Raw genomic sequence first — 26,400 nt, 5'->3', positions numbered from 1 at the left:
ATTTCATGGCCTGTCTTTGGAGGTGGCAGGATTGAAGGCGTCGGTCCTCCAGCAACAGCAGCAATTACAACAGACCGCAAGCCCAGCGGTTGCTACTGGTAACCAGGTTGTTGCGGAACCCAAGGTCCCTCTCCCTGACAGATTTTCTGGGGGAAGGGACAAGTTTTTGACGTTCCGTGAGGCCTGTAAACTATACTTTAAACTGCGTCCTTACTCCTCTGGTAATGAAGAACAGCGGGTGGGTGTTGTTATTTCCCTGCTGCAGGGGGACCCGCAGTCCTGGGCGTTCTCTTTACCTACTGATTCCCAGGCTCTTCGGTCAGTGGATGAGTTTTTCGGGGCCTTGGGTCTCATATATGACGACCCTGACCGAGTCGCACTGGCTGAATCAAAATTACGGAGACTCCTACAAGGAGAGCGGCCGGTAGAGGAGTATTGCTCTGACTTCCGTAGGTGGGCTACGGATACCCAATGGAACGACCCGGCTCTCAGGAGTCAGTTCTGCTCTGGGTTATCCGAAAGGGTTAAGGATGCGCTTGCATTGTATGAGACCCCCTTTTCCCTTGATGCAGTTATGTCCCTTTCTATCCGTATAGATAGACGCCTTAGGGACAGGTTGAAAAAACCGGAGCCATTGATAACCCCTCCCAAGCAGCAGTTAGTCTGTACGGACATAGACGAGCCTATGCAGCTAGGAGGAACTACTCGTCAGGTCCGTCCTCCTGAGGTTCGCCGTAGGCGTGGGGGTTGTTTTTTTTGTGGGGAGAGGGGTCATTTCATTAACGTCTGTCCTTCTTTCCTCAGAAACAAAAAAACAGTCGGAAAACTACTAACCCCAGGCTGTGTGGAGGATGTCAGCCGGGGGGTATACGTTTCCTCCATACGTACATCGCAATTTTTGTTGCCAGCGGTTATTGTTTTTGGTGATAAGACAGAGACTGTTTCTTTCTTTCTAGACAGTGGAGCAGGGGTAAATTTGATAGATGCCCATTTTGCCCGCACTATGGGTTTGTCTCTCTGTACGTTACAGAGACCTATTCCCATATTTGCTATAGATTCTGCTCCTCTGTCTCAGAGAAACCTCACCCACATCGTTCATAATTTACACCTTCGGGTAGGGGACCACCATAACGAGATGCTTTCATGTTATGTTCTGGAGGGGCTTCCCACTCCGGTGGTGCTGGGCCTACCCTGGTTGGTAGCGCACAATCCAGTGGTGGATTGGCAGGCCAGGGAGATATTGGAGTGGAGTGAGCCGTGCAGAGAAAATTGCTTAAATAGCAATTGCTTAGTCGCCTCCATAACTACCCTACCTACATTTGTTTCGGACTTTGAGGACGTTTTTTCTGAAAAGGGTTGTCAGAAGTTACCACCTCACCGTCCTTATGATTGCCCGGTTAACCTCATTCCCGGCGCAAAATTACCCAAGACCAGGTTATATAATCTTTCAGGTCCAGAGAGACAAGCCATGAAGGATTATATCTCCGAGAGTTTGGCTAAGGGACACATCAGACCCTCTTCTTCACCCGTGGCTGCAGGGTTTTTCTTTGTTAAAAAGAAAGATGGGGGCCTGCGTCCTTGCCTAGATTTTCGTGAATTAAATCGGATAACCATCCGAGACCCATACCCTCTTCCTCTCATTCCTGACCTGTTTAACCAGATTGCGGGTGCTAGGTGGTTCTCCAAACTCGATCTTAGGGGGGCCTACAATCTGATTCGTATCAAGGAGGGGGATGAGTGGAAGACAGCTTTTAACACCCCTGAGGGGCATTATGAAAATCTAGTTATGCCTTTCGGCCTGACCAATGCTCCTGCCGTCTTTCAACATTTCGTTAATGACATTTTTAGTCATCTAATCGGCAGGTTTGTGGTAATATACCTAGATGATATCTTAATTTATTCGTCTGATCTGAAAACACATGAGGAGCATGTCAGACAAGTACTACAGGTCCTACGGACGAATGAATTATATGCTAAAATTGAAAAATGTGTTTTTGCCGTTCAGGAGATACAATTCCTAGGTTATTATTTATCTGCGTCAGGTTTCCGTATGGATCCTAGGAAGGTCCAGGCAATTTTGGATTGGGATCTTCCTGAGAACCTCAAAGCACTACAACGGTTCTTGGGCTTTGCGAATTTCTATAGGAAATTCATTAAAAATTATTCGGTGATCGTAAAACCCCTTACTGACATGACTAGGAAGGGGACTGATTTTTCTAAATGGTCTAACGCCGCTAAAGTTGCTTTTTCCTCTCTAAAAGAGAGGTTTACCTCAGCACCTGTACTAGTCCAACCTGATGTCTCTCAGCCTTTTATTGTTGAAGTCGATGCATCAGAGGTGGGAGTGGGGGCTGTGCTGTCTCAGGGTCCGTCTCCTGGCAAATGGCGTCCTTGTGCTTTCTTTTCTAAAAAACTATCTGCAGCGGAACAGAACTACGATATTGGCAATAGGGAACTGTTAGCTATTAAACTTGCGTTTGAGGAGTGGCGTCACTTTTTAGAGGGGGCAGTCCACCCCGTCACTGTGTTTACGGACCACAAAAATCTGCTGTACCTCGAATCAGCTAAGCGTCTCACCCCTAGACAGGCTAGGTGGTCGCTATTTTTTACCAGGTTTAACTTTGTGATTACCTATCGTCCTGGGGTAAAGAATACCAAGGCTGATGCACTATCTCGTTGTTTCCCTGGAGGGGGTAATGTGAGTGATCCGGTACCCATTCTACAAAGAGGAGTAGTTGTCTCTGCGGTACACTCTGCCTTGGAGGGGAAGGTGTTAGAGGCCCAGGGGGACGCCCCGGTCTCTTGCCCTTCAGAGAAGTTGTTTGTACCGTTGAACCTACGTCTCGAATTATTAAAGGAACATCATAATTCGGCACTTGCTGGGCACCCGGGTAGTAAAGCAACCTTAGAGCTATTGTCTCGTCGTTTTTGGTGGCCAAGGTTGCGTCAGGATGTATTGGATTTTGTGTCTTCTTGTTCTACCTGTGCGCGCGCAAAAGTTTCACATACACGTCCTGCAGGGTCTCTATTACCACTCGTCATTCCCAATAGACCATGGACACATCTGTCTATGGATTTTATCACTGACTTACCTTTTTCTGCGGGTAAAACAGTGATTTTGGTAGTAGTGGACAGGTTTAGCAAAATGGCACACTTTATTGCGTTACCCGCACTACCTAATGCTAAAACTCTTGCTCAGGTATTCGTCAGTGAGATCGTGAAGCTTCACGGGGTCCCCTCCGATGTTGTTTCGGACCGGGGAACCCAGTTTATTTCTAAATTTTGGAAAGCTTTTTGTTCCCGTTTAGGGGTTCACTTGTCCTTTTCCTCAGCTTTCCATCCTCAGTCGAATGGACAGACTGAGCGTACCAACCAAAACCTGGAGACATATCTAAGATGTTTTGTGTCTGAAAACCAAGAGTTGTGGTCGTCATATTTACCGTTAGCTGAGTTTGCCATAAATAATCGCCGTCAGGAATCCACTGGCAAGTCACCTTTTCTTGGTGCATATGGTTTTCATCCCCAATTCTGTACTTTCAAAGAGGGGGGGGCCTTCTGGGGTTCCCGAAGAGGAACGGTTTTCGTCATCTCTTTCATCAGTATGGCAGAAGGTGCAAGCTAACTTGAAAAATATGGGAGGTAAATACAAATGCATGGCTGATAAGAGACGGTCGCCAGGTCCGGACCTAGGAGTGAATGACTATGTGTGGCTGTCTACAAGGAATATCAAGTTGAAGGTTCCCTCTTGGAAACTGGGTCCTAGGTTTATTGGTCCTTACAAGATTGTAGCCATCATCAACCCCGTGGCTTTTCGCCTGGAGTTACCTCAGACTTTTAAAATCCATAATGTCTTTCATAAGTCGTTACTCAAAAAATATGTTCCACCTCTAGAACCGTCACCGCTGCCACCCCCTCCTGTTGTCGTGGATGGTAGTTTGGAATTTCAGATATCCAAAATTGTTAATTCTCGTCGGGTCCGCCGCTCTCTCCAATATCTGGTGCACTGGAGAGGTTACGGTCCCGAGGAAAGAATGTGGGTTCCTGCGTCTGAGGTAAACGCCGACAGGCTAGTCCGGATTTTTCATGCCTCTCATCCTGAGAGACCTGGTCCTGAGTGTCCGGAGGCCCCTCGTAGAGAGGGGGGTACTGTCACGAGGGTGTCAAGAGCCACGCCTGACTCCGTTGTACCCGGGGTCAGGAGGTCGCAGCGGTTGGCTGCACGCTCTGTCAGATAGGGAAGTTTCCTTATTGTAGCTTTCTGGGTTTGCTTTACAAACCCTTTTGGCTCACTCAGGGATCCGTAGCTCCTTCTCTCAGCTGTTCCTTGTCCAGCACTCCCAATCCTCCTTATATTCCCCTCTCACACTTCTCTGGTTGCCAGATATAGAGCTTCCTGCCTGGACATCTATTCTGACCCACTGGAGCTGTGTTGCTGCGTTCTCTGAGTGTTGCCTTAGAACGCTACCCTCCGGATCCCTGTTGGACCTTTGTGGACAATTGTTGCCGTCCACCTGGGTGTTTGTGTTTGTCTGTCCTCTCCCTGGTGTTTCCCTCTTAGTGCAGTGGTGCGGACTAGCGATCCCACCGGCCCGTTCATTATCTAGGGCTCATTTCAGGGAAAGCCAGGGTTTAGGCACGTGATCGCCGCACGGGTGAGGAACCCGTCTAGGGACGACAGGGCAGGCAGGTACCAGCTGCAAGGTGAGTTAGGGGTCACCACCTTTCCCTCTCCCTTGTGCAGGGCTTTCCCTGTTTTCCTCCCTGTGTGTGTTGCCGGTCATTACAGCAACCTTCTATCACTGAGATCTTTGCATGGGCTGAGAAGACAGGGAGAGCTTCAGGGCTTTAATAGGGGTCACCCTTTTGTTCCTTAGTTTTAGATCAAGCCAGTTGGATCCTTATTTGTAACTTCTTGTTGTCTGTTACACCATCCGTGACAATCCCCTTCTCAAACTCCACCATCCTTGTAAAGTAGTTTTACCACACACTTGTACAATCTCTCACTCACGCGCATCACGCAGACAGTACAACCTGTTGACCAATAAACAAGTTAGACTACAAAGAACAGTCCTCTTATTTGGAAGACAGGAATGGTTTATGCTGAATGTCAGACTGCACACTGTGTGAATGTGTATAAAGACAGAACACCATTAGTTGGAAAGGCCCGGGAGCAGGCCCTGTGCCCTCACCTGTCCTCAACCTGCCACTGTGCTTTTCTGTTCCCTCAGCCATAGAAGTATTATATGCTGTGGGCTCAGCCCCACTATACAGTGAGGACGAGCTACTAGAGGACAGTCAGCAGCTACTGGCCAGCTAAGATGTGAAGGAGATATTTGCCACTTCCTCCGCTAGGTGGGCAAGCAGTGATGATAAAAATTGTGGTTGCTGGTGTTGCGATCGGTCAGGCTCCTGAGACCATTGAGGAAGACATCAGTAACGTGTAGACAGTACTCGATGATGATGATGTAGCTGATCGCACTTGGGAGCCGGGTGAATTAGAGGCTTCATCATCATCGGGAGAAGAGAGTGGCCACTTGCCCAGCAAGTCGTTAGCAGGGCCGGGAGTCAGCAGGGTGGCAGCAGTGGGAGGTCGGTAGCCAAATGTGCCCGGGGTAGACCACCCACTTCGCAGGAGCCTACCTGCCCAGAAATTAGTGGTGCACGGCTTTACGGAAGCAGCGGCGGTAGCAGTCAGTCAGTGTGTAGTGTTGGGGTTAAAATCACCTACTCCGTGGTGTGGCAGTTTTTAGTTAAGCTGTCAGAGGAGGTGAACATGGTCATATGAAGAACCTGTGGGCAGAAGGTGAAGCATGGCCAGGGTGCCAATGTTGGCACCACGGCCCTGTGTAAACATATGCAGCGTCACCATAAAGTGGCCTGGGAGAACCGTGGCTCCGATGTGGTGGCCCAGCGTGCCGCAGAAACCGCTGCATCACCCAGTGGCACGCACCCGATTTCAGGCAGTCAAGGCTCCACCACCTCAGCCGAAGGGAGCTGTCTGTCCTTCCCATTATGTGCTGGTCCTGATGCTCCTCCTCCTCCTACTCCTCATCAGTCATTCCGTCAGCAATCGATCACTGAAACGATTGCATAGGGACAATAGTATGCGTGCACTCATCCAACGGCGCAGAAGCTGAATGTGCTCCTGTCCAAGTTGCTGATGCTGCAGTCCCTTCCTTTCCAAGTGGTGTACTCTGCACCTTTCAGAGAACCGATGGCTTGTGCCAAGACAAGGTGGAGAGTCCCAAGACGTCATTTCTTTGCCAAAAAAGCAGTACCAACCCTGCAGACACATGTAGAACAGAAGGTGGGCCAATCAGTGCCGACGTGTGGAGCTGTAACTACGGTCAGGGACAATACATGTCCTTTACGGCCCAATGGGTGAATGTGGTCCCTGCACAGCCAAACCAGTAACTTGGCCAGGTGACGCCACATCCGCCTCCACATTGTCACGCCGTTGGTCCTGCGACAATGTCCGCCTCTGCCACCTCATCCTCCACCGTGTCCTCAGCCTCCACTGCAGGGACAATTCACAGTGCCCCTCCAGCATACCATATGTGCAGAGCATGGCGGTGTCACTCTGTTATGCACCTTGTTTGCCTGGGTGAACAGAGTCACACAGGAGAGAAAATGCTCCGTGTCCTTCATCAAAAAATCAAATCTTGGCTTTCTCCGCGACAACTCAAAATTGGAACCATGATGATCGACAATGGGAAGAACATGGTGTCAGCGCTGCATCAAGGAGGGCTGAGCCAAGCGCCCTGCATGGCACACATGTTCAATCTGGTTGTCAAGTTGTTCTTGAAGTCTTACACCCATCTGCAAGACATCCTAAAAATGGCCAGGAAACTTTGCATGCACTTCAGCCACTTATACACTGCAAAGCACACCCTCCTTAAGCTGCAGCAGCAGAAAGGCATCCCCCAACATAGGCTGATATGCGACATTTCCACCTGTTGGAATTCCACCTTCCATATTTTAGACCGACTATACGAACAGAGAAAGGCCATAAACGATTTCTTGATGATCCAAGAGGACAGGAGTACTCCCCTGTGTAACTTCGATGTCAGACAGTGGCAGCTCATGCGTGACACCTGCCGTTTGCTCAGGCCCATTGAGAAGGCCACGTTATTTGTTAGTCGCCAGGACTAAGGGATGAACAACGTCTTTCCACTGCTTCATGTCCTGGAACAAATGCTGGTAAATCTGTCTGGTCAGAGGACTGGAGACGTGGTGCCTAGATCTCATGATTACATGAGCCCTGTGGGGGCTGAACTGGAGGAGGAGGACATTGGAGCACAAGCAATGGGTGGTTTTTACACACAGGTGACAGGAGAGGAGAAGCAGAAGCAGCCAGAGGAGCTACAGGGCGATAAGGAAGATGAGACAGATAACCCAGACACACCGTGGCAGTATGCAGTGGAGATGGAGGCAGGGAGTCCCTCCAAGTCACTTGCACAAATGGCCCAATGCATGCTCACTGTCTTGCATGGTGACAGCCCACCAATTTTCAGCATTCCGCAGAGGGATGACTTCTGGCTCTCCACCTTTTTGGACCCTCTCTACCGGTCCAAAATGGGGGCCTTTTTTACACCCACTGAGAGGGAGGACAAACTGAACTACTATAGAGACATCCTATGTAGTCAGATGGTTCATCGTCCATTCTCTTGCAAGTCTGACCGGGGGGGCCCTCTGCGCTCACGTTCCTCTGCCATGGCTGCTGGGACAGGGTGGGGGGTAGGAGCAGTCCCAGCTCCATCAGCAGCAACTTGAGTCTAGAGTTGCTGATGAGCAGCTTTCTTCACCCACCTAGTAAAGAAACTACTCACCAGCAGCAGCAGCTAGACCTGGAGCAGGACCTAAACAAGCAGGTAGTGGCATACTTGGACAGCACCCTACCACCCCACATTGAAGATCTGCTGGACTACTGGGCAGATAAAATGGATTTGTGACCGCAACTAGCTGTGTTTTACCTGGGAAATCTGTCCTGCCAGGCCAGTAGTGTGGCATCAGAGCGGGTGTTTAGTGCGGCGGGGGCCATAGTTACCCCAAGAAGAACTCGCCTGTCCACCCAAAATGTGGAGAGACTGACCTTTGTCAAGATGAATCAGGCATGGATCAGCCAGGATTTCTACCCACCAATGCCTGATGCATCAGACTAGATCATCCATGGTGCCACACCAACACAGCCTGTTGCCACACATCTGATGCCAAGTGCTCCTTCTTTCACCCACTATCTTCAGCTGGTACTCATATTGCCACCCACCTCCACACTCTGTCACTGGGTCACTCGGTGGTCTCAAGATGCTGCTGCCACCTCCACACTATGTCACCTTGCCACTCTGTGGTCTCCTGATGCTGCTGTCACCTCCACACTATGTCACCTTGCCACTCTGTGGTCTCTTGATGCTGCTGCCACCTCCCCACTCTGTCAACGGGTCACTCTGTGGTCTCCTGATGCTGCTACCACCTCCATGCTATGTCACCCTGCCACTCTGTGGTCTCCTGATGCTGATGCTACCTCCCCACTCTGTCACCGGGTCACTTTGCGGTCTCCTCATGCTGCTGTCACCTCCACACTATGTCACTTTGCCACTCTGTGGTCTCCTCATGCTGCTGCTGCCCCTCCACACTCTCATTGTGACACCCTGTGGCCTCCTGATGCTGCTCCTGCCGTCTCCTCCACACTCTGTCATTGTGCTACTCTGTGGCCTCCTGATGCTGCTGCTACCTCCAGAGGCTGTCATTGGGCCACTCTGCGGTCTCCTCATGCTACTTCCATCTCATCACTATGTCATATGGCTACTCTGTGGACTTCTCATGCTGTTCCCACCCTCCCCACTTCAATATTCCTTAATATTCACCAGGAATGAAACTAACTTTGTTTTACTATCTCCCTCACAAGCTGCAGAGTTGCTGAACAAATGGTCCCTTTACCTAGCACAAGAGGGAGGAAGATCCCAAGGAAAGCAGAAAACTAATCTGACACAGGAATGGACTCTAGTCAAGAGATGAAAACGGACCTTCTTTTTTTTCCTACAGAACTGTGAGTTTTTGCTCTTTCTTCACATGAGTGTTTGCAGTATCTTCTGGTGTGGTCGTATACAGCATGCAACTCATTTCACTAAGGCCTCTTTCACACGGGCGTCATATTTTTGGCCCGGATAAGAGGCATGTGCGTTGCGGGAAAATGCGCGATTTTTCTGCGCGAGTGCAAAACATTGTCATGCGTTTTGCACTCGCGTGAGAAAAATCGCGCATGTTTGGTACCCAAACCTGAACTTGTTAAGGAAATTATACTTCTTCACAGAAGTTCGGGCTTGGGATTGATGTTCTGAAGATTGTATTATTTTTCCTTATAACATGGTTATAAGGGAAAATAATAGCATTCTGAATACAGAATGCATAGTAAACTAGCGCTGGAAGGGTTAAAACAAAATAAAAAATGGTTTAACTCACCTTAGTCCACTTGATCGCGGCCCGGCATCTGTCCTTTGTTGAATAGGACCTGTGGTGAGCATTGCAATAATTACAGGACCTTTGATGACGTCACTCCGGTCATCACATGGTACGTCACCATGGTAAAAGATCATGTGACATATACCATGTGATGACCGGAGTGACGTCATCAAAGGTCCTGTAATTATTGCAATGCTCACCACAGATCCTAGTCAACAAAGGACAAATGCCGGGCCGCGATCAAGTGGACTAAGGTGAGTTAAACCATTTTTTATTTTGTTTTAACCCTTCCAGCGCTAGTTTACTATGCATTCTGTATTCAGAATGCTATTATTTTCCCTTATAACCATGTTATAAGGGAAAATAATTCAGTGAATAGACTGTCACCTAGCAACCATGCGTGAAAATCGCACCGCATCCGCACTTGCTTGCGGATGCTATGCGATTGTCACGCACCGCATTCACTTCTATGGGGCCTGCGTCGAGTGAAAATCGCACAATATAGATCATGCTGCGATTTTCACTCAATACACAAGTGATGCGTGAAAATCACCGCTCATGTGCACAGCCCCATAGAAATGAATGGGTCAGGATTCAGTGCGGGTGCAATGCGTTCACTTCACGCTTCGCACCTGCACGGAAAACTCGCCCGTGTGAAAGGGGCCTAAAAGTACCAATGCTGATTAGCGATATGCTAATCAGCGAATCTGTGACTGCGGCGCGGTGGGCTGGGCGCTAACCGATGCTAACTACCTACCAAAGGGGCCTAAACTATCCTAAAACCTAACCGTCAATATCAGTGGGGGAAAAAAAGTGACAGTTTACACTGATCACTTTTTTCCCTTTCACTAGTGATTGACACGGGTGATCAAGGGGTTAATTGGGGTGATGGGGGGTGATCTGGGGCTAAGTGTAGTGTTTGGTGGGTACTCACTGTGATGTGTGCTCCTCTGCTGGGACCAACCGACGAAAAAGGACCAGCAGAGGAGCACAGAAGCCATTTAACACCTTATATTTATAAATATAATTTGATTTTTTTGAAAATCACCAGCCTGCCAGCGATGATCATTGGCTGGCAGGCTGGTGACGAAATACTACTTGAACTTTTACCGGCTCGCAATGTGCATACGCGGGCCGGCTGTGTGCTTAATCTCGCGTCTCGCAAGATGACGCACGGATGCGTCGCCGAGGAATGAATCGACCGCCTCCGGACCTCGATCCTGCATTAGGCGGTCCGGAGGCGGTTAACTAAATTTGGCTTCCGGGGCAATTTTTGGACAGCTCTCCTGGCATTATACTCTAATCCTAATGCGGTAGTTCAGGTTTCTTGTCTGCTCTATTTGATATTACCAATGGTACCCAACAAGGATTCGGATGACACCATCCTAATTATGTCACATCCTGTCACATACTGCATCTATCACAACTGCAGTGACCAGTAGAAAACATTTGGCGCGTCATAAAAATGAGAAATCCAGCAAAGAAGACCCAGGACTGTTGAGCAGCTAAAATCTTACATTAGACGAAAATGGGACAACATTTCTTTCCCAAAACTCCAGCAATTGGTCTCCTCTTTTCCCAGAGGTATACAGACTGTTGTTAAAAGTAAAGCGGATGCTGCCTTTTGTGGGGCTCCTATGTGACCCTACCCAGGCTCCACCCCTCCACACACAGCTCCACCCCACCCCTGGGTCCACCATTGCACCTCCCTAATAATAAGTAATAATGTCCACCAGCAGTAATAATGTCACTGACATCAGACGCTCATGGCCTGCCTGCTCCTTTCAGAGTGGATACTCCAGTGGTACCATTTCTAGGGTGGCCAGCGAGCAATGAAAATTGAAGAAAGTTGCCTGAAACTGCTGTGACATTAAAACATAGTTGCCGGTGTTTGGCCCCCCAACTGAGCCTGCCCAGTATATACTGCATAACCCAGCACCACTGTAGATCATACACACTGCACCCTCTGAAATAAATATACAATGCACTGTGCCCCTGAAGTAAATAATGCAATGCACTAAACCCTTGAAATAAATACTACAATGCATTGTGCCCCCAGATAAATTATATAATGTACTGTGCCCCTGAAATAAATAATACAATGCAGTCCAGCCCCAGAAATAAGTAATACAATGCACTGTGCCCCTGAAATAAATACTACAATGCACTCTGCTCCCAAAAATAAATTATATAATGCAGTGTGCCCCCTGAAATAAATACTAAAATGCACTGTACCTGTGAAATAAATATGAGAATGCACTGTGCCCCCCGAAATTAATAATACTATGCACCACAATCCCAGAAATAAATAATGCAAAGCACTGTGCCCTTAAAAAAATAATACAAATCATTGTGCCCCAGAAATAAATACTAAAATGTACTGTGCCCCAGAAATAAATACTAAAATGTACTGTGCCCCTGGAATAAATACTAAAATGCACTGTACCACAGAAATACCGTAAATAATACAGTGCACTGCACTCCCAGGACTCAAAATGCACTGCACCCCTGGAATAAATTTTAAAATGCACTCCACTCCCAGAAATAACTACTACAATGCATTGTGCCCTTGAAATTAATAATACAGTGCTTTGTACCCCTGGAATAAATACTACAATGCACTGCGCCCCTAAAAATAAATAATGCAATACACTGTGCCCCCAGAAATAAATATTGCAATGCACTGAGCTCCAGTAATAAATAATACAATGCACTACACCCCATAAATAAATACTGCAATGCATTGCATCCCCAAAAATAAATAATACAATGCACTACGCACCTAGAAAATTATAATACAGTGCTCGGTGCCCCTGTAATAAATAATACAATGCAGTGCATCCCCGAAATAAAGACTACAATGCACTGCGCTCCCAGAAATAAATACTACAATGTACTGCACCCAAGAAATTAATAATACAATGCACTGCATCCCAAAAATAAATAATGCAATGCACTGCGCCCCCAGAAATAAATAATAAAATGCACACCTCCTCTGTAAATAAATAGTTCAATGCACTGAACCCCAAAAATAAGTAATTCATTGAAGTGCAGCCCTGAAATAAATACTGCAATGCACTGAACCCCAGAAAGAAATAATTCAATACACTGCGCCCCAGAAATAAATAATACAATGCACAGTGCTCCTCAATATAGCACCCTTAAAATACATAATTTATACATAGTGCTCTGTTTGAAATAATGCATGCATATTTCCCCCAAACAATAAGAATGCCTTCCTTTAAGTATAAGCCACTCTTCCGACTCCGCTAAGCCATGCCCCTCACTGCAGGCAAAGGGGGGGAAAAAGTACTGGAAGACCATTAGGTGAGCTGTGGGTGGTCTGGAGTGCTTCTCCTCCCCTCAGTCAGCCCAGAGAGTCATGTCTGCCAGCTCTAGTGACTGATCGGCGGTGAGAGAAGCCTCAGTCAGTCAATTTGTGCCTGCAGCTCACGCTTTTACAGCACAATTCTATTCTCTGAGCATGAGCTGCTGAAAAGGAGGACATCTCTGCGTCTCTGCGCACGGACGGATGACAGGAAGCCAGAAAACCGACCTGTCCAGCCTACATCCAGATGTCTGGCCACCCTAATATATACAGTTGGAATTATATGGATTTCTGCACAAATTGGTCATAAAATGTGATCTGATCTTCATCTAAGTCACAACAATAGACAATCACAGTCTGCTTAAACTAATAACACACAAATAATTAAATGTTACCATGTTTTTATTGAACACAACATGTAAACATTTACAGTGCAGGTGGAAAAAGTATGTGAACTCCTAGACTAATGACATCTCCAAGACCTAATTGGAGTGAGGTGTCAGCCAACTGGAGTCCAATCAATGAGATGAGATTGGAGGTGTTGGTTACAGCTGCCCTGCCCTATAAAAACACACACCAGTTCTGGGTTTGCTTTTCACAAGAAGCATTGCCTGATGTGAATGATGCCTCGCACAAAAGAGCTCTCAGAAGACCTACGATTAAGAATTGTTGACTTGCATAAAGCAGGAAAGGGTTATAAAATTATGTCCAAAAACCTTGCTGTTCATCAGTCCACGGTAAGACAATTTGTCTATAAATGGAGAAAGTTCAGCACTGCTGCTACTCTCCCTGGGAGTGGCCATCCTGTAAAGATGACTGCAAGAGCACAGCGCAGACTGCTCAATGAGGTGAAGAAGAATCCTAGAGTGTCAGCTAAAGACTTACAAAAGTCTCTGGCATATGCTAACATCCCTGTTAGCTAATCTACGATACGTAAAACACTAAACAAGAATGGATTTCATGGGAGGATACCACAGAGGAAGCCACTGCTGTCCAAATAAAACATTGCTGCACGTTTACAGTTTGCACAAGATCACCTAGATGTTCCACAGCAGTACTGGCAAAATATTCTGTGGACAGATGAAACTAAAGTTGAGTTGTTTGGAAGAAACACACAACACTATGTGTGGAGAAAAAGAGGCACAGAACACCAACATCAAAACCTCATCCCAACTGTGAAGTATGGTGGTGGGGGCATCATGGTTTGGGGCTGCTTTGCTGTGTCAGGTCCTGGACGGATTGTTATCATCAAAGGACAAATGAATTCCCAAGTTTATCAAGACATTTTGCAGGAGAACTTAAGGCCATCTGTCTACCAGCTGAAGCTCAACAGAAGATGGGTGTTGCAACAGGACAACGACCCAAAGCATAGAAGTAAATAAACAATAGAATGGCTTAAACAGAAGAAAATACGCCTTCTGGAGTGGCCCAGTCAGAGTCCTGACCTCAACCCGATTGAGATGCTGTGGCATGACCTCAAGAAAGCGATTCACACCAGACATCCCAAGAATATTGCTGAACTGAAACAGTTCTGTAAAGAGGAATGGTCAAGAATTACTCCTGACCGTTGTGCACGTCTGATCTGCAACTACAGGAAACGTTTGGTTGAAGTTATTGCTGCCAAATGAGGTTCAACCATTATTAATACAAGGGGTTCACATACTTTTTCCACCTGCACTGTGAAGGTTTACATGGTGTGCTCAATAAAAACATGGTAACATTTAATTGTTTGTGTGTTATTAGTTTAAGCAGACTGTGATTGTCTATTGTTGTGACTTGTTGTGAAGATCAGATCACATTTTATGAACAATTTATGCAGAAATCTATATAATTCCAAAGGGTTCACATACTTTTTCTTGCAACTGTATATATATATATATATATATATATATATATATATATATATAGAGAAGGAAAGTCCGCAGCACTCCTTTAAGTAAAAAAGTGAAATTTATTCACACATGTCAGACAACGTTTCGGTCCTCTCACAGGACCATTTTCAAGTCCAGTGAACAAAAAAGTGCATAGTGCAAACATAAATACAGCTCTACAGCATGACACAATCCATTATCAGCCAATAGAGTACTAGTGCACTCCCATTTATGGGTGGACTACAATTCATATAATTAACTCCATATATTGCCGTGCATATCAACTTCAGTAGCAGTACATCGGTGATACATTCAATAGTAATTCATCATAATATGTGTACATAAAGTGTATATAATAAAGTGAACCGTGCAATTTTAAAAAATTCTTGACTGTATTACCTTGCCTTAAGCCTGCTGGAGAACCGAGATAGTTTGTGGAGAAGGCGTCTCTACCTGTATCTGAACACGCCACTCATCCGCGTCCTCTACTCCTTACTGCGCATGTATTCAGCCCCGTTCCGTTCACGCAGCTTCTAATACTCCTACGTCGCCTCTATGGTGGAGACCAACGTGATGACGTACGGTCGATCACGTCCAGGCGCCGCACACAGACATGTCTGCGTCAGCGTATAGACAGATCGTCCGCGCCCCATCACGAGTCCATATCCACCATCTTTTTTTAGGTAATATTTTTGGGCAAAAATATCATGCATCCATAGCTCACATATTTATCTCGTCTCCATCTAAACACGGCCCGGCACTGGCAAAAAAGTCAGCATACATATATATCTTCAGGCAAATCATTGTAGCTTCCATTTAATTCACTGCATATAGAGAGCAGACAACATCAGGGTATAGGCCATGTAAGCTGGGTATCTAGCTAACCATTCCTCCTGTCACCCTAAATTCTACATTTAACCCTTTGGGTTTTAGGGTATCAAGCCGAAAAATCCACCTAAGTTCAGTTTTTTTTTAATTTGCTTAATCGATCACCTCCTCTTTCCAATGGTTTAACATGATCTATAATCATAAATTTCAAGTCACTTTCTTTGTGATTTTTCTCGGCAAAATGCTTTGATACAGGCAGATCTCTTCTTTTATTCCTAATAGACTGCCTATGGTTATTTAACCTGGTCTTTAGATCGCAAGTGGTTTCACCAACATATAATTTTTTACAAGGGCACCATAGTACATATATCACCCATGACGAATCACAGGTGAGATAATGCACTATATCAAAGGTCTCGCCCGTGTCCGGATGTGCGAACGTCGATCCCTTGACCATCTGTTTACAGTTCACACATCCCAGACACGGGAAAGAGCCTGTGCGCCTTGTTTTAAGGAATGTCTGTCTAGATTGTCCTTTATCTGGTACTTTGGAGTGTACTACCTTATCCCTGATGTTGCCTGCTCTTCTATATGCCATCATCGGCACACTTCTAAATGCAGCAACATTTGGGTGTCCACTACTCAATAAACTCCAGTGTCGCCTTATTATTTTTTCAATTTCAGGACTCAACTCGTTATATGATGATACAAACGGCATTCTGTCATTAGTTCTTCTGAATTTGTCCCATATCGAGGGACCACCGCGTGCACCTGCATTATTATATTTGCACTAAAGGGAGTGCTGCCTGAATCTCTTTATGGATCTATTGTCGACCGAAGGCGCTGCACCCGACCCTACCAACATCCAAGGTAGTATGTCCCAATATGGGGACAGTGACATACATGTCTTTGCCTATAGTGATGTGGACATACAGAGGATTATGGGAAATGTAGAGGGTAATGCTGCCTTCCTTGATGTACCCTCCGCTATTAATATTAAGAGGGAGTATGAAGGCACGTCGAAAAAATTATTATCCACTGAGCTACATACACTGACGTTGGCTCAGTACTACAAAAGTAAACGCATACCAAGGGGCATGCGATCCCGCCTAAAGCCGAACATGTTCTCACAAGATGGTGATTTTAGAGCACGCTTTGAAGCTATATCAAATAAATATGCGATGGACATTATGTTGCTCAATATTGAATTTTCTCAGAAGGAAATGGCCGTGCTTAAAAGTAAATTGCAGGACACTGAACAACAGTTGAAGGCAACTGTGTCCATTAATGAGGCTGATACATTTCTTGAGAAACAACGATTATTTCTGGATAAAATGCGGAAAGATCTGGAGGAGGTCAAAAGATCAAAATGGCATAGAGATCAGAGTGATTATACGTCTGGCCATGTCTATGTCTGGGAGCAACCCTGGCGTATGGACAGGGGTCCTTTATCAAAGAAAACACCTAAACGCAATAAAGAAACCAACAAATGGGTGAGAAACAAAGATGCCAGTGATGACCTTAATTCTAGCCAAACTGGAACTTTTTTAGGCTCACGAGTTGCTATGGGAGACGCCCCACGAGACGGGGAGGGCTCAGACATAGAAGAGCCTGGAAAAACCAGAGCGCAGAGATTAATGAGGACCAACAACTCCAAACAGATGAATACAAACAAGAAAAAATAGAATCGAATGTGGTGGTTAACATCTCATCCTACACATTGACTGAGCATGAATTGAAAGCCCTAAATAAGGGATTGTCCTTTTGCCCACAGGCTAGGCCGGATTGGTTTCAGTTGGAACTGGAGTTGAACCGCCTCCTCAGGAATCTTAAACTGAGGGTGTGGTTCGACTCCAGTTCCTCTGACACCATGAATGTGAATGCTAATGAACCTGGTAATGCTGATGGTCAACTTACTTTGAAACAGTTTGATTTGTATTTAAAAAGTGATTTTGTTCCACTTGTCAATTCACATGCTCTAGAATGTTTCTCTGAAGCGGTCAAAAGAGATGTAGCTAAGTTGAGAAAAAGTACTCATCCCAGTATGTATATGAGGCCAAACATTTCGACACAGGAAATGTCTGCACTGGAGGGATTGTCCAGTAACCCCGATCTCACCATCAAATCCGCAGATAAGGGTGGTGGGATCGTGGTGATGGACACCATTCAGTATGTTAAGGAGATAAGAAGACAATTGAGCGAACCTGGCGTCTACGAGCCATTGGCCAGGGACCCCAGGTTCGATATTGCAAGGAAAATTGATGCACATTTGACTGAGGCGTTGCAGAGTGGCATTATTGATGGACAATTAAAGGATTTTTTGGTGGTGAAGTCCCCGGTTACACCCACGATATATGCATTACCAAAGATATATAAAAGGTTGGTTGACCCTCCAGGTCGGCCGATAATTTCGGGTAGGGGCTCTATACTATCTAACATTAATGTATTTCTGGATAAGATACTGAGAGAATATGCTATGGGTGCTAGATCGTATGTTAGGGATACCGGAGACTTCATCACCAAGATTAAAGGGATGCAGGTACCAAAGGGGGCTATTATAGCCTCCTTTGACATAGTGTCGTTGTACACCTCGATTGACCACAACAAAGGCTTGTCGGCTGTGGCGGAGATGTTGGCACATTCGGAGCATCCCGCCCCAGTTCGACAATTTATATTGACATTGTTGGAATTGTCCTTGAGGAACAATTATTTTGTGTTCCAGGGACAATTTTTCTTGCAGAAGATGGGCGCGGCGATGGGCTCTAATGCCGCGCCCACTTATGCAAATATTTTTGTGCGGTCATTTGAGGAGCGTCTCGTCTATGTATCTCCCCACTTCAATCAAGTGTTGTCGTGGTGGAGATACATAGATGACATTTTCCTCATTTGGGATGGCACCATGGATCAGTTGATGGATTTTCACGTACACTTGAACTCCCTTGACCGGGAGATCCAGTTTACGTTAACGGCATCGACTGACCGGGTGCAATACTTGGACACACAAGTATATATTGAGGATGAACAGGTACATATGGATTTAAACATTAAGGCCACAGATAAGAATACATTGTTGCATTTTACCAGTGGGCACCCAAGAAGGATGGTAGATTCTCTGCCGTTTAGCCAAATGCTTCGGGTGCGGAGAATTGTTGATAAGGATGAGAATATGTGCATAGCATTGCATCTTTTATAGACAGGGGATACCCTAGAAAGTTAGTGAAAAGACATGCAGAAAGGGCTAAAAAAATCCCCAGAGATGAGTTATTGACCCCGAAAATTAGAAGAACTAATGACAGAATGCCGTTTGTATCATCATATAACGAGTTGAGTCCTGAAATTGAAAAAATAATAAGGCGACACTGGAGTTTATTGAGTAGTGGACACCCAAATGTTGCTGCATTTAGAAGTGTGCCGATGATGGCATATAGAAGAGCAGGCAACATCAGGGATAAGGTAGTACACTCCAAAGTACCAGATAAAGGACAATCTAGACAGACATTCCTTAAAACAAGGCGCACGGGCTCTTTCCCGTGTCTGGGATGTGTGAACTGTAAACAGATGGTCAAGGGATCGACGTTCGCACATCCGGACACGGGCGAGACCTTTGATATAGTGCATTATCTCACCTGTGATTCGTCATGGGTGATATATGTACTATGGTGCCCTTGTAAAAAATTATATGTTGGTGAAACCACTTGCGATCTAAAGACCAGGTTAAATAACCATAGGCAGTCTATTAGGAATAAAAGAAGAGATCTGCCTGTATCAAAGCATTTTGCCGAGAAAAATCACAAAGAAAGTGACTTGAAATTTATGATTATAGATCATGTTAAACCATTGGAAAGAGGAGGTGATCGATTAAGCAAATTAAAAAAAACTGAACTTAGGTGGATTTTTCAGCTTGATACCCTAAAACCCAAAGGGTTAAATGTAGAATTTAGGGTGACAGGAGGAATGGTTAGCTAGATACCCAGCTTACATGGCCTATACCCTGATGTTGTCTGCTCTCTATATGCAGTGAATTAAATGGAAGCTACAATGATTTGCCTGAAGATATATATGTATGCTGACTTTTTTGCCAGTGCCGGGCCGTGTTTAGATGGAGACGAGATAAATATGTGAGCTATGGATGCATGATATTTTTGCCCAAAAATATTACCTAAAAAAAGATGGTGGATATGGACTCGTGATGGGGCGCGGACGATCTGTCTATACGCTGACGCAGACATGTCTGTGTGCGGCGCCTGGACGTGATCGACCGTACGTCATCACGTTGGTCTCCACCATAGAGGCGACGTAGGAGTATTAGAAGCTGCGTGAACGGAACGGGGCTGAATACATGCGCAGTAAGGAGTAGAGGACGCGGATGAGTGGCGTGTTCAGATACAGGTAGAGACGCCTTCTCCACAAACTATCTCGGTTCTCCAGCAGGCTTAAGGCAAGGTAATACAGTCAAGAATTTTTAAAAATTGCACGGTTCACTTTATTATATACACTTTATGTACACATATTATGATGAATTACTATTGAATGTATCACCGATGTACTGCTACTGAAGTTGATATGCACGGCAATATATGGAGTTAATTATATGAATTGTAGTCCACCCATAAATGGGAGTGCACTAGTACTCTATTGGCTGATAATGGATTGTGTCATGCTGTAGAGCTGTATTTATGTTTGCACTATGCACTTTTTTGTTCACTTGACTTGAAAATGGTCCTGTGAGAGGACCGAAACGTTGTCTGACATGTGTGAATAAATTTCACTTTTTTACTTAAAGGAGTGCTGCGGACTTTCCTTCTCTACTGAATTTGTCCCATATCGAGGGACCACCGCGTGCACCTGCATTATTATATTTGCACTAAAGGGAGTGCTGCCTGAATCTCTTTATGGATCTATATATATATATATATATATATATATATTTATACACGTAAACATACACACGCATATTACCTTTTCTGGAGACAGATGAAGTTCAGCTCTGTGTTGGTAGCTTCCCCCTCCTGTTCCTCCCCACTGATGAGCAGGGCCTGGACGGCCTTCAAGAAGCTCATGTTGCAACTTAGCAAAGACGTCAGGGGGAGGCAGGATCGCTATGTGTAGACTGGCCATGGCTGGTGATAGGGGCCTCTGCCCCAGCTTCCTCCTCTACTAGAGCAGACAGGGCAGCTTCATTTCATTAGAAGGAATGGCTGCAGGATCGTACTGTGGGCTTCTCCAACGCTGGTAACAGCTGCAGGATATGGCCAAGCCCCCTAGCGTACTATGAAGCTCCAGACCACATACAGTAGTAGTAGCTGAACTGCCCTGATGGCGGTCCAGTCTACGAGGTCTGTAAATCATTTCACTCAGTTTTTATCTACATTTATGTACATTTTACACAGCTTCCCAACTTTTTTGAAATTGGGGCTGTGATTATGACATACAGTGGGATGCGAAGGTTTGGGCAACCTTGTTAATTGTCATGATTTTCCTTTATAAATCGTTGGTTGTTACGATAAAAAATGTCAGTTAAATATATCATATAGGAGACACACACAGTGATATTTGAGAAGTGAAATGAAGTTTATTGGATTTACAGAAAGTGTGCTATAATTGTTTAAACAAAATTAGGCAGGTGAATAAATTTGGGCACAACAAAAAAGAAATGAAATCAATATTTAGTAGATCCTCCTTTTGCAGAAATTACAGCCTCTAAACGCTTCCTGTAGGTTCCAATGAGAGTCTGGATTCTGGTTGAAGGTATTTTGGACCATTCCTCTTTACAAAACATCTTTAGTTCATTCAGGTTTGATGGCTTCCGAACATGGACAGCTCTCTTTAAGTCACACCACAGATTTTCAATTATATTCAGGTCTGGGGACTGAGATGGCCATTCCAGAACGTTGTACTTGTTCCTCTGCATAAATGCCTTAGTGGATTTTGAGCAGTGTTTAGGGTCGTTGTCTTGTTGAAAGATCCAGCCCCGGCGCAGCTTCAGCTTTGTCACTGATTCCTGGACATTGGTCTCCAGAATCTGCTGATACTGAGGGGAATCCATGCGTCCCTCAACTTTGACAAGATTCCTAGTCCCTGCACTGACCACACAGCCCCACTGCATGATGGAACCACCACCATATTTTACTGTAGGTAGCAGGTGTTTTTCTTGGAATGCTGTGTTCTTTTTCCTCCATGCATAACGCCCCTTGTTATGACCAAATAACTCAATTTTAGATTCATCAGTCCACAGCACCTTATTCCAAAATGAAGCTGGCTTGTCCAAATGTGCTTTAGCCCACCTCAAGCGGCACTTTTTTGTGCTGTGCGCGGAGAAAAGGCTTCGTCTGCATCACTCTCGCATACAGCATCTCCTTGTGTAAAATGCGCCAAATGGTTTAACCATGCACAGTGACTCCATCTGCAGCAAGATGATGTTGTAGGTCTTTGGTGCTGGTCTGTGGGTTGACTCTCACTGTTCTCACCATTCGTCGCTTCTGTCTACCTGAGATTTTTCTTGGTCTGCCACTTCGAGCCTTAACTTGAACTGAGCCTGTGGTCTTCCATTTCCTCAATATGTTCCTAACTGTGGAAACAGACGGCTGAAATCTCTGAGACAGCTTTCTGTATCCTTCCCCTAAACCATGATGGTGAACAATCTTTGTCTTCGTTTCATTTGAGAGTTGTTTTGAGACCCCCATGTTGCTACTCTTCAGAGAAAATTAAAAGAGGAGGGAAACTTACAATTGACCCCCTTAAATACTCTTTCTCATCATTGGATTCACCTGTGTATGTAGGTCAGTGACCACATGTATGCACCTGCCTAATTTTGTTTAAACAATTATAGCACACTTTGTGTAAATCCAATAAACTTCATTTCACTTGTCAAATATCACTGTGTGTGTCTCCTATATGATAGATTTAACTGACATTTTTATCGTAACAACCAACGATTTATACCGGAAAATCATGACGATTAACAAGGTTGCCCAAACTTTCGCATCCCACTGTAATACTATCACGTCTGATATGGCAGGTAACAGACGTGCAACGCATAGGGGAGTAAAGGAGAGTACCCTTTCACTAGGGAGAGGGAGGAATGGTGACCCCCTAACTCACCTAGCACTGGCACCTGGCTGCCCTGGCGGGCTGCTAACCCATGCGCCGATCACGTGCCTCATCCCTGGCTTATCCTGAAATAAGCCCTAGGTATTGAATAGGGAGGTGGGAGCACTAGTCCTCACCACTGACACCTAGGGTAACAACAGGGAAAGGACAAACACCACAAATAATCCCCAAAGGGAGACAACAACAGGAGTGAACCGGAGATCCAATAGCTCCAGTTCCAAAACCCCCACAGCAACTCCAACTCCACCAGAGGTGAGAATAGAATATCTGGAAGGAAGGTCTATATCTGGCAACAAGGGAAGCAGAAAGGGAGAATATATAGTAGCTGGGAGTGACTGACAAAGAACAGCTGAAAGGAAAAGCTACAGATTCCTAAATGGGACAAAAAGGATCGCAAACATAAGCAGGAAAACCTGAACCATAATCCATTCCCACCACTAGGTCATGGAGCGATCTCTTGAAACCGAGTGATTAGCCACCCGCTTCGACCTTCTGACCCCAGGCACAACAGGGTAAGCGATAGGTTGTGACACCCTTGTGACAAACATTGACTGTACCTGTAGATCCTGGGGTGTAGATGGGTTTGTCAGTCTGTATGAATAGATATCCACTTTGAAAGGACACCAGGACAGCTTTCTCCAGAGAGCAAGTAGCAGACTTTACAGTGACGTAAACAAACTGTTTCTTATTTGGGTTTTTCTCCAAATTATTAGAAGGGATCTGAAAAAAAAGGTCATAATGGAAATCTGAAGAGGATGAAAGGAAGGAAAAGACTATAACTCTTACCCAGATCTATTAACCACCACATAGAATCTACAAGGAGCGTTTCTCTCTCTGCAGAATATGAAAATCAAGCCCATTGGTTTCAGTGAGAACTGTGTAATAATTCGTTACTCTTTTGGTAGCACTAGGGAGTTTAACACAGCGTCCACCTGATCATCAGCAATGCTTGTTTCTAGTGGCGTAACTAGAGTGCTAGGGGCCCCAGGGCAAACTTTGGATAGGACCCCCCCACACACACACACACACACACTGTGCCTGGTCGCACCATCTGTGTCCGTGATTGTTACACCCCTGGTCCCTGATCCCCCAGTAATGCCCCCAGTAATGTTTGTCACTGCCCCCATACCAGTAGTGTCCCCCAATGCGCCCCAGTACTGCCCCCAGTAATGTCTCCAGTAGTGCCCCCCACAGCCCTAAGTAGTGTCCTCCACTGCCCCCAGTAATGTCCCCAGTAATGTCCCCCACTGCCCCCAGTAGTGTTCCCCACTGCCCCCAGTAATGTCCCCAGTAGTGTCCCTGACTGCCCTCATTAGTGTCTCCCACAGCCCCTAGTAGTGTCCCCCACTTCCCCTATTAGTGTCTCCCACAGTCCCTAGTAGTGTCCCTCACTGCCCCCATTAGTGCCTCCCACAGTCCCTAGTAGTGTCCCCAACTGACCACAGTCTTCATGTAATGGGGCCCAGCATTTTCACTGCACTTAATGCTGGGCCCCACCAGAGCACTCAGCTTACCTGCATGATATGCACTCCAGTCTCCAGGCCCCCAGCATCAGACCCCGACACTTACTAAAACTAATCACAAATTAAGCTGGTGGACGGAGCCTGTCTAACATCGGTGAGCACATCAGGTCCCTTCCACTTGCCAATCGAGGTCACACCCTCTGCGACCGCGATCATTATGCCCCTGCTTGTTTTAGAATTTTTTGTGATTTGGATTAGTCAATTACATACTTGGATTGAAATAAAAATGGAAGTCAAAGTCATAGCTAGAAGAAGAAATAGAGTTAGTGCTTCCTGACCTAGGCCATGAAGCTGAAAGATATAACCAAGAAAAACATCTAGAAAAGGGACTGAAGCATTAACCAAAGGGACGAATCAGTAATGAATGAATTTTTCCTGAAATGGCGTAAAAAATAAATAAATGCATACCTCATCCATATGCTCGCAGAGAGGCCATCATGGGCATTTTGATTTAAAAAAATGTGCCAAATCTTGCACGCACTGACGTGTGACGTCACCACATCAGCGCGCATGAGATTTGGCACGTTTTCTTCTATCAAGATGGCCGTGACGGCCTCTCTGCGAACAAATGAATGAGGTATGCATTTTTTCGTTTAAAACCCCTGATTAACCCCCTGAAAGGCCTCAATGTGACTTTCAGATCCCGCGATCAGCATTGAACGCGGCATTATTAATATTATTGTTATTATTATTATTTATTTTAAAGCGCCATTAATTCCATGGTGCTGTACCCTGTAATGCCTGGACTTCTACTCGAGAGACTGCAATCTTACCGTCAACTTAACATCTCCAAAGTACCGGTTATTGCTGTTGACAGAGATGTTGGTTGAAACAAAAGTGAATTTCTTTAGGGGAAAATCGTGGATTATGATTTCAGCATCAAACGCAGAACCATGTCCATCTACTATAATGGTCTCTTTGTTGTCCAAATGCAGCACGTTGGGTGTTATCAGGCTGCATCTAGTAGAAGAAACAAATGGAGAGAAAAGGTCAATATGTGAAATCGGCAGATACTGAATAGCCCCAGTTTGATTATGTTGTACCCTAGACCTGGGGGTACTACTATTGTGTTATTTAATTGCTGCATTATTACTGTATATGTTTTATATGTAATGTGAGTTGTACTATGTAATTTGATCCAGCAGAGGAGGTACTGGTTGGCAATGAATGGCTGCAACAGGATTAACATCTTGTCCCACCCCTTGAGTGGTCTGGTCCAACTTCTTGCCAAGAGGGGGAAGTCTAGGGTAGTTCGTTTAGAGAGAGTGCAGGCTTAGTTTGGACGTGAAAGTTCCTGACCTGATAGTGGAGGAGTTGGGAAGTAGCTCACAGAGCACCCACTCCTAGGAACCGTATTCAAGTTCAGGACCCAGTTATCCCTCTTCTGCCAGAGAGTTAGGAAGTAGCTCATAGAGCACCAACTCTCATGACCCTGCCAGAGAGTTGGTATGTAGCTCGTAGAGCATCTACTCTCCAGAACCATACCCAAGACACTGTTGTGAGGTGAGGGACTACAGCTAAGACACCCATCACCAAACAACTACTAGGTCAGTTTCACCTACCGTAAGTACAGAACTGCAGTCATCCAACCTACCACCATAGCTCCTCAGCTGGTGCTAGAGAAGAATTGAATTGAAAGCCTGCTGCTGATGCATGTGTTTCCAGTTCTATGTTGCACTCAGTGAAAAGGACTTTGTTACATATAACTATGGCTTCATTTTTCAGTACAATTACTATCTATCTAGATGTATAGGGTCAGGTTATACTCACGGTGGCTGCGCGTAGGACCCAATGAGTCCATACAGTAGAAGAAGACACAAAGCTCCTAACTTCATGATACTGCTGGGGTATGTGCTGTTTGCAGACACAGAGGGGGTTTATAAAGGATTTTAGCCTGAGCTCTCACCTTGACCGTATGGAGTTTTTCATCATAAACTGAAAACATTTAAGGTACTGTACAGTAAGTAAACATTTGGCTGTGGGACAAATACAGGAATGCAAAATCAACACTGCCGGGAAATCACACAGCTCTAGCAAAAAAAGACCATTGCACAATTCAGGGCAAAGTGAGAGGGAAGAAAAACGCAGATTATAGTGCTTATAGTAACAACAACAATGGAGCAATGGAGCATGCAATAAATAATACAACTAATGCAGAAAATGTAATCAAAGACCCCATTCCCCGCAGATGCCAAGGAACTGAAGAAAATGCTCCTTAAGCATCCTTCCATCACTCAAAAAAACAATTATAGATGAATGGGTCCAAATCAGGCATCTCTTA

General features: G+C 45.5%; 1 protein-coding gene across 1 annotated transcript in view; it reads right to left on the bottom strand.

The window, feature by feature from the left end:
- The window catches only part of LOC122925555 (complement C3-like), a 300,847-nt gene extending 274,893 nt beyond the window's left edge, over window positions 1–25,954 (bottom strand). The window contains exons 1-3 of the mRNA XM_044276913.1: window positions 25,890–25,954; window positions 24,893–25,079; window positions 23,154–23,316 (exon numbers count right to left, since the gene is read on the bottom strand). Coding sequence (XP_044132848.1) covers window positions 23,154–23,316; window positions 24,893–25,079; window positions 25,890–25,954 — 415 coding nt within the window. The remainder of the gene's footprint in view (window positions 1–23,153; window positions 23,317–24,892; window positions 25,080–25,889) is intronic.
- Between the last annotated feature and the right edge of the window lie 446 nt (window positions 25,955–26,400).

Source organism: Bufo gargarizans, chromosome 2, assembly GCF_014858855.1.
Source record: "Bufo gargarizans isolate SCDJY-AF-19 chromosome 2, ASM1485885v1, whole genome shotgun sequence".
NCBI classification, from domain to species: Eukaryota; Metazoa; Chordata; class Amphibia; order Anura; family Bufonidae; genus Bufo; species Bufo gargarizans.
The sequence above is the reverse complement of the archived record's forward strand: the minus strand, read 5'-3'. Positions and strand labels throughout refer to the sequence as shown.